An 11,337-nucleotide genomic window follows, 5' to 3' on the forward strand; every position below is an offset into this window, starting at 1 on the left:
AATTTCTTCGAAAACAAAAAAGCGTTGTTGCATTTAATTATACATCAAAGACAGATTGTCTGGATCAGTAGGTCTGGCCCCATCGTGATTTATATATATGTTAAGGTCTATATCTATATATATCCTTCTAATGAGAAGTTTTTTTTCGTTTTTTATAACAGTAAACTTTATAAGAACACAAGGCTTTGATAACCAAATTAAATATTTAAAACATTCGATTTAATGCGCACAAATACTCCAAAATGGCGAAAATAGTATCTGAAGAACATTGTTAGGCCTAAAAGGGCTTAAAATTCAAAAGGTTATTAACCCTTAGAAGCCAGAATACGTATATATATACGTTTTGAAAAGGCCATTTTACCGATACACAGTCTTTTGGTCATAACTCCTGACCACTTGAGATTCAGAGAAAAAAAATCGGCTATTTTTTGTAGCTGAGAGAAAGGGCTTTCCAACGATACCAAAGTTGATACCTGAATCGTTTGTCCTGGTCGAGAAATGTCCTTTGAAAGAATAAATTTCCAGAAAAAAATGATGAAATTTTTGGCCGTTTTCAAAAAAGTTAGCGGCTTTGAAAGCTTAATAAGAATTTTTTAAATCCTTAAAACTGGTCCAAACTGTCTAAAATGACTATTGGTACTAAGAGAAAGTAGATAAAGGCATTTTAAATGAAAAATGAAAAACAATTGAGTCCATGTTAACCCTTAGAAGCCAGAATACGTATATATACGTTTTGAAAAGGCCATTTTACCGATACACAGTTTTTTGGTCATAACTCCTGACCACTTGAAATTTAGAGAAAAAAAATCGGCTATTTTTTGTAGCTGAGAGAAAGGGCTTTCCAACGATACCAAAGTTGATACCTGAATCGTTTGTCCTGGTCGAGAAATGGCCTTTGAAAGAATAAATTTCCAGAAAAAAATGATGAAATTTTTGGCCTTTTTCAAAAAAGTTAGCGGCTTTGAAAGGTTAAAGACAACCGAAAGCTTCGACAATTTCTATTTTCTTGTAAAAAAACCCAATACAAAAAGGAAACTGGGAAATAAAATTTCATATCATTCTAAGAAGTTGTTTTTCTTCCTCTTTCGGAGTTGATGTTGTCTTTCCGAGAAAATAAAAAGATGTCACTTTAGACGGCGAGAGATTTCCCACATTTCCACATTCAGCAAAAAATCAAAAGCTCCGAAAAAAGCTTGATTAGCAAAAATAAGGAAATAATGTGACGTCACCTTGGGAAAATTCACATCTACAGTAATAATATGCTACATGTTACAAAATATTGGCGAAATTAGTTTTAATTAGCTTTTAATTGCTTTGCCAGAGTGTTTTCCCAACTCAACAATATATTTAATTCCTCCTCTTTCCTTTCATGAAATTCGAAACGTGTAACCATGGCAACTAGATAAGTCGGCTTTCAGAGAAATATTTTGTCTCCTATGCTTTGATAAGTGTTTTTAAAGCGACTATTGTTACGAAAATAACACGCTTTCTGATTGGACAATCAATATGAATAATTTACCGAACCAGACATATTCAAAAGAGACATGAGCTAAGCAATGTTTTGATTGATCTCCCAATTTATTTTTTTATAAGAAAAACAAAATTATTATAATAGAGGTATGAAAATTGGTGGAATTTTATGTTTTCGCCACTTTACCTTTTTCTGTTAATGTTGTTTTCAGGCCGCACTAAATCATATTTAATTTCATCGAAATTTTGAACAACACTGAATCTGATTTCGGAAAATTGAAAATTCTATTGAAAAAAATATAATTTTGAAATCTTCTTATAAGAAAAATGAATCCCCCTTTCTCAATAGATGAATAGGAGAAGATTATGTAATGTTTTATTCAACTCCGTTTCGTCGATCGATTAAAAGCTTTGATAACAAAAACCAACTAAATCATTTAGCGTACGACTTTGACCGAACGGTTCATCGGAGAGAGAAACAAGTCAAATTGTGTGATTCTCATATAAAATATACAGCCACGTGAATTACAAATAAGAATAACTTAAGAATACATTGGAAATGGGTAAAGATCAAAAATTAGTGAAAGAGCCTACAGTCCATCGACGCAAGTTGGTTATGGTAGGAGACGGCGCTTGTGGTAAAACAAGTTTATTGTACGTTTTCACCAAAGATGAGATGCCAACATCTTATGTTCCAACAATCTTTGACAATTATGTTGCTGACATGGAAGTTGAAAATGGCAAACAGGTAACTAGACTATGTTTTGTATTTATATGTTTTTGGGTGGTTTGGTTTTAAAGAGCAACCCCTAAAGTTGATTGAGCAAGAGTCTTATTTTTTGTCAAAAGTGCTGTGTTGACCTTTCGCAACATACGTTTCAATACCACAGCCCTCAAACTAAAAGAGACAGGGTAGATAGAGAGTTTTCTAATGAACTGATATTTTGGCAACCCACTGACCTTATTCGAAACAAATTTTAAGAAGAAATTTCAAACAGAAAAAGTCAAACGTGAGAAAATTACTTGACAACAGAAATAAATATTAGAAATTTTGAAATGTCATGACCTAGCAGTTTATATTTTTAAAGTTATAAAAACAAATAAAAATCAGACAATCATACAAAATTGAGAAAAAGGTTTCTCAAAAAATCTTTAACTGACAATTAAAAAATACTACTTACTGTACCACATCAAAAACACAGACCTGAGAAAGAAGTCGAAAAATTGAAATTCCTGACATTCCGATGGAAATGTCTAGAAAAGAAATCTGACAAGAGCTGAAAAGCAATCAATCCTTTTGTCTATATTCCTCTCTTATGAATACGATGTCGTTATTAGTTAATGACAGTTAGAGACAACAACATTTTTCTTAGTAATAAAAACAGGAACCTAGTAGGCATTAAAACGGTAGCAAAACCCTAATACAAGAATTTCCGAATGGAATCAAAACACCCCTAGTTATAAAAAACAATAATATTCAACAAACAAACTGTGACTCATGCATTATCTTTTACAAAAAATCTTGACATTTTATATTGAGACAATTTTGTTAAAAGATAGTGAAGCCTTGCTTAAGTTTTTTTGCAGTTTTATTATTGTTTTGAAGTATTTTAATTAATTTGTTTGTTACAAATTTCAAATATCTCTGGAAAAATAACTGAATCTAAAATTATTATAATACCATGGGAAATATCATAAAAAATATATATCAAGTACATTTTTGTATGAAAAAAAATTCTATATATCTGATTCCAATTTTTCTCTTTATCTTTATAGGTTGAACTTGCATTATTCGACACTGCGGGACAAGAAGAATATGACCAACTCCGTATACTCATGTACCCGGATGCCGACGTTATCGTTATCTGTTACAGCATTGATAGTCCGGACAGTTTCATGAATGTCGTCGAAAAATGGGCTCCAGAAGTCAAACATTTCTGTCCGGGAGTACCGATTATTTTATGCGGAAATAAAAAAGACTTGAGGAATAACGAAGATGTTAAGTTAAAGTTACAAGGACATAAACAAGTTCCCGTTCAAATTGAAGATGGTATTCAAGCCGCGCGGGCGATCGATGCGGTCTCTTTTGTTGAATGCTCGGCGCTAACAAAAGCAGGAGTAATGGATTTATTTGAAACGGCTGCTCGTTCGGCAATGGCTAAAAATTCTAAGAAGAAAAATAAGAAATTCAAGAGTGCAAAATGTTGTTTGGTTTGAAGGAGAATAGAGTTTCTATGAAAGAAATGATGGAGATATTTTGACGTGAAAATCACATGAGAAAGATACACGAAAACAAAATGTCATTCGAAACCTTGTGTTTATGACAAACGTATTGACAGCTCATCTTGTAGTCAATGTAAGATTCCATAATGGTAGCTTGACAGCGTGGTGTAATCTTTCTTAAAATATTCAATAATACTCATGAATGGGACAACGTGAGACGGTGTAGTGCAATCCTGTCGCAACATCACAGCAAGAAGGAAAGAAAAATGTGATTCATTTTTTATTTACGAGTATTGCCTCACACATTATTCTCACACCGAAAACCCATATTCAAGATGGTGGATGGTGAAAATCCCTAACCAATTTTCCTTTGAGGGTTAAACCACACACGTTCTAACGACGTGCAGATCCATACAAAATTGACGTCAGAAAGACTGATAAAGCTTCGATGAAACATCCGACAACTGAATAGACTATTGATAACGAATAAATCAGTTCTATTTATACGAAAATTCAAAATTTATGATAATCAAAGTTACGTCACTAAAACTATTCTTGCTTACGGTTTAATTTTTTCTAAACCTTTCATAAATTTAATTTTGGTCCTTGAATTTTAGTTTGGACTAAAAGTTAGGCCAAATAAATTTCTTTCTAGTGTAAATATATGCATATAGTATGATGATATTCCATAAATATTATAGTGTAAATAATACCTTAGGAGAGACGCGAGAAGAGTGAACCTAAAGGATAAAATCTTATTCCTCTTTTTTATTTTTATACCTTCAATCTTATTTTTTCTAATATAGAATTTATCTATTTTAGTTATTTTTTATCCTTTTAAAATATTTTGAGAGAGAGCAGATATGTATAGAGCTGTAAAAATGATAAAATGGAAAATTTCATAGAATGTGGAAATTATTTATGTATTTTTTGAATAAATGAAAAAATCTTATAATTCGACAAAAATAAGGATAAAATAATGAAAAATATATTCTTTTTCTTCATTTTCCAACTGGATTCGAAAATTTGAAGATGTTAACCGTTTATAAAGTATGTCCTGGATATGTTCATCAAAATTCCAAAAAAGCCTGACAACAAATTTGAATAAGCCTAAGGGTTTCCTAAAATTTCTTCTGACAATTGCATGAAGTATTCATGTTTTAATTAAGAACATCAAGCAGTCAAATTGTGTATTAGAAATCTTATTGCTTAGTAATTTTTTCACAGGGGATTTTTTTTCCAACGGGAGATCTGACGTAGATTACTCAGTTGAAAATGTAACCAAAACAATCCATCTTTCAAATAATCAGGAAAAAAAAAGTAATTTAAAACAGTGGATTTCCATTTAGTCATTTTTTTTCACAGGGGATTTCTAACTGGGGGAATGACGTAAATCACATCTTATCTCCGAAGAAATCGATTTTCCCCTGTTGTCCTTTTTAATGTTTCCTTTCCTTTCCGCAGCTTTGGATTACTGTAGTTCTAATTTCATTTTCGATTCAGAGATGTCTAGATTTTCCCACCAAGCTAGCTGTTACTTTAATCGTAGAAATTTTAGCGAGACTAATTTTAGCGTATATTAGCGAACCAGGAAAATCTTGATTTTTTTGGGATTTATTTTAGCGAATCACGATTTCAAAAAATTTCGCGTGGATAAATTTTAGCGAATACTCGTATTACATTATTGATTGCTTTCGTTTTCTAGCATTTCCTTGTACTGAAACCCTTCCTATTGATAAAAATGTATCAAGGCAATTTAACCAAAAATTTCGCGCGGATAAATTGTAGCGATCTGGCGAATCGGCATGTTTTAGCGAGATTTATTTTAGCGAAAATAGGGAAAACTCGCTAAAACGCTAAAATTAGTCTCGCTAAAATTTCTACGATTAAAGTATTTTGAATATTCCCTAAAGCAGCACATGATTATTTTCCTCGGTTACCATATTTTATTTTCTTCGATTTATATTCAGATATTTTAGTAAGTAACCTATATTACATCTTCCTTACACCCCCTTCTCACAGCACAGACCAAGTAGGGATTTTTTCAGCCAGTGGGGGATAACGAACTGAAACTACACCCCTCTCTCACAGCCTTTTTCCCACAGTGGGGATAAATACTTCGATCGAAATCAAAATGGGAACAATAGAAGTTCTATTGTTCCCGAACACATATCCAGTGGGGATGGTTTTGGACAGCAAATTTTTGCATTGAATTTCCAATGGGGATGAAATCAAACTCAATTTCTCAGTGGGGCTGAAATTGTAGGGTATTATGTCCACCGGCGACGAAATTTTGGCCAGTGGGGCTAGGGTCCCAGCGGGTTTGTGACACTAGTCTGGCACTAACTACTGTCTGATTCGTAGTCTAATTCACAGATCTCTATATTTCCTCTGAGGAAGTCTTTTCTTAAAGAGGATAAGCAGACTTTGTAATGCCAGTCAGCTGATAAATTTGATATCAAGTTAACCATTGTTGACTCTAGAGTTCATTTTGTTAACACCACCTTTTTCTGAGGTATTTAACCACCTGTGTGGAGGATATGACTGGCTCATTGTGATAAAGTTAATATGAGCCAGCGCCAGTATGTGTCTGTTTTAACTTCAGCGATGGGATATTCAAAACAAGCAAATGTTCACCGTAGATCACAGTGAAGACTGGAGAGTGGGAAACACACCCACACTGTAAAATTTCAAACAGAGAATTTTTTATTTTAAAAAATTGACATGATACTGTTTTAAGCAATGTTAAAATCAATAGAATTGGATAGTTTACCATTGTACAGGCAGATATCGAAAGCTGTGTGAAAATTTAATGGACACACACTCAAAGACATTCCCTAATAATATTTTCAATTGAAATATTTCTAGTAAGTGTGACCCTTTATTCACTCTTATAAACTTGAAAAATGCTTTAATGTTTGTATCACCATTTTTTACACGCTGTGCAATGATGTCAGTAGACATTCCGATGTATGTTTTTTTCTTGACACACAGGGTGACTTTGAAAACAAAATTGACGCATAAACTGGTCAATTTCGATCTTAGTTAAGAATATGCGACAAAGTAAAATTAATTAAGACGTCTGCCTCATTTATTCTCAAATAATAATTTTAGAATATCCACCAGGGCGTTTGAAATGAGTCAATAATGATTTATTTGGCTCAAAGGATTTATGTATCGATTTTGAATACTTTAATTGTCTAGCTTTCTGGCAGCTATATGCGGAATGATTCCCTCATGAAAGAATACCTAATTGTTGGAAAATCAATCAATAAAAAAATGTCAATTTTAGACTGATGTTCTCTCTGCTAAGGGCCTTATCCTCGTCATAAATTAGTTGAATTAGAATTATCCTGACATGATCTCAACACTTTAATGTCTTTTATGTCAATCGCGTCTCTCAACGAAAGTCGTCTTATTTATTGTCAGTTAACTTTATATTTAAATCGGATCAAAAATATTCAGTCCAAACTTGCGCCTTAAGTGATATTGACGTTTCTTGATAGAGAGAGGGAGACACAGGTCATTTAGAAGATAAGCCGTGCGGTCAAACATATTCGAATATAGAAAATCTGCTCTATTTTCAAATCTATTTTTTCAGTTTTCAATGGATCAAATATTGGACTGAAAGAAATTAGTCTAACATGAGACCGAAGAAGGCTGCACGTAATGAGTAAGGTAATACCATTGTCCTATTTGCTCTAAAGCTCAACGCAGGACAGAAGGGTCCAAACACATCAATCATAAGCTTTATAGCAAACCCAAGTAATTCGTTAAGGAGACGTCGTCATCATCATACAGATAGACTTAATACATTGAATGTGGTTTTAGTACAGATTTAGAAAGTTTTAACTTTAATGTTTCATGTCTAATTCCTGTATTCTTGATACTCAGGACGTAATCTTTTATACGGAAACACACGAAAGACACCGGGCGTTTGCCACCAGTTTCACTGTTTAAATCCGCTGAGTATTCCGTAAATAATAAAAGAAGTTACTTTGTTGCTGACATTATTATATGGATAAGAAAGAAAAAAGTTGGAAATATTCGCAAGGCCCAATTGAATTTCTGAGGGAAGATTCTTGAAAAAGTGTCTTGAAGTAATCATCCCTTTAAAATTAAGAATCACACTCAATCGTAAAACCAGTCCTAATTACGGTAAAACGATATCTCTTAACCCTAGTACCCAGTTCTCTCATATATCATACAAACCTTTCCAACTTTGATACTCCATTTATTAAGTTAAGTTCTTTAATGATACAAAAAGCGCCTAAATGAAGTGTGACAAAAGGGAAGGTTTTGAAGAATTATAGATTCATTGTTTGACCACCTTATTATGCTACCCTATATTTTATAACCGAGTACGTCACATATCTCTTAAACGAGGTGTCTGAATTCGCAGCTTGGTAATTTATGCTGAAACGATCCCAGCTGGCACGCAACGTTCTTTCAACGTTCACCTAACGTTATATGGACGTTGTGAACGTTAGATAAACGTTTAAACAACGTTGTGTGTCAGCTAGGATGCAAATATTTTAGGAATGAAGAATTGTGTATTGTATTTCGTTATCCCATCGATGGTCTTTGATATGGAAAGGTCACATTGAACTTGCATAATCAACTATACAATGTATTCGTTTTAAAGAGCTCCTATGTGCTTCGATTTTAGATGCCAAAAGTAATACTTCGTTTTTTATTGATAAAATCCTGAAACCTCAAACAACGGTTCGATTGAAATCGGCTCTGCATCGGTGACCCGATGAGCATTGTTTTTAAAAACATCAATTTTTTGGATTAAATAAAGAAGCTGACATCAATAAAGGGGGAGGTTAAGGTTGGCGGAGGAGCAGAATCGGCCCTTTTTTCAAACAGAGTAGAGAAACTTGATAAACGGAAAATTGGCCAATTTAGTATGGAAAAACGGAATTTAGCATTAAGTTTCACGGAATCTCGGATGGCAAAAATTATTCCAAATTTCTAACAAAAGCCTTAAATTTCAAAGAAGATTTTGGTTGCGGAAACCCCTAAACTCTACCCCTGCAATATGGATAGATAACGCCTTGTTTTTATGGTTGAGGACTTGGAATTATTTTTTATAGCTCAGAAATCTTGGAAAGTTTTATTGCAGTTGAGAAAAGACAGGGTATTTTCTCATTCGGGTCAAATTTTTGACCGATTTTTCCGGCATTTGCACAGGGTTTGAACAAGCAATTAATATCATCTTGGTCCCGTTGGTTTTCTTATCCAACGAAAATACAAACTCATCGCATGAAAATCATCGTGTTCCTTAGCTAGATCGTAATGGAATTCCCTGTCCGATTTCTATAATTGATTACTCCCTCCCCTTTTCCTGTTGATAAAGCTCAAATCAAACACACACATTTCCTTCGCTATAAAGCTTTGTACAATCATTCCTCCATATACAAAAAAGGGAAAATCACAAGACATTTCCATTATAGGCGGGTAACTTTAGATACCAACGGATATTGGAATTGGTCTGTTTTTAGATCAAAAATCTGTTAAAAAGGGTATAATTAAATCATGATTAAATAGGCATTACAGCTTGTACGTAAACACAGGTTTGATGTAGATCTTTGGCAACGGTTCAGGGTTATAAACAACAACTTTAAAATTGTAAATAAATGTTCCTTTTACAAATGCTGTTTGAAAGAATAGAATGAATAGCATTATATTGTGGAAATTTTACGTTTATAATTGCAAAGATTTCCTAATTTTTATGTCTACCAAAGTCCTTTTTAAAGAACTTTTGGTACTGCAAAAAAATTCTTATAAAAGACTAACATTACCAATATAAATTTAGGTAAACGTTTTTAATGAGGTATTAGATAACCTGCAGCAAACTTCCGTTCCTTGCTCAGAAAATTAAAATTACATAAAACGACCAAACATCCCTATTTTTAGATATTCTCTGTTCATACATTTTGAACATTCACTATATTTAGATCTGCTTTATATAGCCTTTTGATATACAGTATGAGATGTGTTTCAGCAATTTGGGTATAGTTCGATTCACCAAGGAACATGGACGACAGACGTCTATATTTTCTTTGTGGAATGCCTTTCATTTGTGGACGAGCAAGACCATTCACTTTACTGGTACTAGAAGAGTAAATATATCTAAGTACAGCTTCTTTAGAATGCACACGACTTGCCACAACTTGCTCATTTATCTATTTTGCCTCATTGGCCCATTATTATTGTGAAATTAAATCACATCAATAACTTATCCAGAATCCATATATGATTCCTCAGAATGAATTTTTCCATGAATTTTCCCTCTGACCTTAATAAACGGTAACAAAGTTTAGGGTCACGTCTGACATTGGGTGGTATAGATTCAAATTAAAGACTCAAACAATAATTTATAACAAAGACTTTGTTGTTTAGTTGGATTCGATTATTATCTTTACACTTTTATACTAGCCATAGCTTTCACTAACTGCCACCCGCTAGTACAAATGCTTGTAAAAACTAATTAATGCTAATTAAGGCTTTTTAATGCTTTATAGCAAAAGTTTGGAAATGATTTGGAATAGTTAGAATGATTCTTCTCAACAGCATTTTCTTTGAGATATCAATGAATAAGCTAACATAAATGAAACATATTTTTTTCTAAAAATGTGAATTACTTTTTACAAAGAATAAATTACGAATCTAAAAACATTCATTAGGAAAAGTGTCCAGGTAGAATCAATTACAGATACTAAACCAGTCAAAAGACATGCAACTATATTTATTTCAACCAATTTGAAATATAAATGAAACATAAGTAGAACCAAACAGCATAAGAAATGCTATGGGCCAGAAACATAACGAGCAGGAACCAAAAATTGACAGGTAACAACGTACTTAGGAGTTTTTCCAACGGTTTAACAAAGGATATCGTGATCCAAAATTGTTTACATTAAATGGATTTACCAGTAATCTAGAAGCTGTAACACTAACAGCGTCGTGTAAAGGATGGAAGATGATAGGACGTAACGTGGTAATAGTATCAGTAACAAGGCAATATTGATGAGCAGGAAGCAGGTATAAACAGGAAGTAGCGTACATTCAGGACTTTTTCCAACGGCATGATAAGGGATCTCATGGACAAAATTGCGTCTACATTAAAAAGATATGCCAGTTATCTTGCAGTTGTAACACAGTAATATCGTGTAGAAGGATGGAAAATCATGACGTAACGTGGTAATAGTAGCAGTAACGAGGTAATATTGCGTTGTCAAAGTAAACGAGTCCACATTCATAAAATGAGCTTAAATGGAAAATAAGAAACATGAAATTAGATTCTATATAATGAGTGTACTGAAATTTCCTCAAAATAGTACACAAAAGGTTCTTTCAATTTCCGATAATAATTTCCCAATAGTGCCTGGTAAGTGTCAACAAGAACAAACGCTAAACATAAAACTGCATAATATAGATCTATAAAAGCACACTCAATGAAAAAAAAATGTACTTACTGTCAACAAAGTACTATAATACAGGATCTTCTTTATGTATTCTTATTGGGAGTAGAGTATGCTGAATTACGATTGTTGAATTATTTAGTTACAGCGGAATTTTGTTGCCAATTCAATTTCCAAAAATAATCACTTTTGTCCATATTGGCCATATTCATTC

At 33.0% G+C, this 11,337-nt stretch overlaps 1 protein-coding gene across 1 annotated transcript; it reads left to right on the forward strand.

Annotated features, from left to right (window-relative positions):
• Positions 1-1,899: 1,899 nt before the first annotated feature.
• LOC136817208 (ras-like GTP-binding protein RHO) lies at positions 1,900-4,682 on the forward strand. Its single transcript, XM_067073549.1, has 2 exons — positions 1,900-2,218; positions 3,247-4,682. The coding sequence occupies exons 1-2, from the start codon at positions 2,030-2,032 to the stop codon at positions 3,685-3,687; spliced, it is 630 nt and encodes a 209-aa protein (XP_066929650.1). The 5' UTR covers positions 1,900-2,029; the 3' UTR covers positions 3,688-4,682.
• Positions 4,683-11,337: the final 6,655 nt, after the last annotated feature.

This window comes from Clytia hemisphaerica, unplaced genomic scaffold (genome assembly GCF_902728285.1).
Source record: "Clytia hemisphaerica strain Z4C2 unplaced genomic scaffold, Clytia hemisphaerica genome assembly, whole genome shotgun sequence".
NCBI classification, from domain to species: domain Eukaryota; kingdom Metazoa; phylum Cnidaria; class Hydrozoa; order Leptothecata; family Clytiidae; genus Clytia; species Clytia hemisphaerica.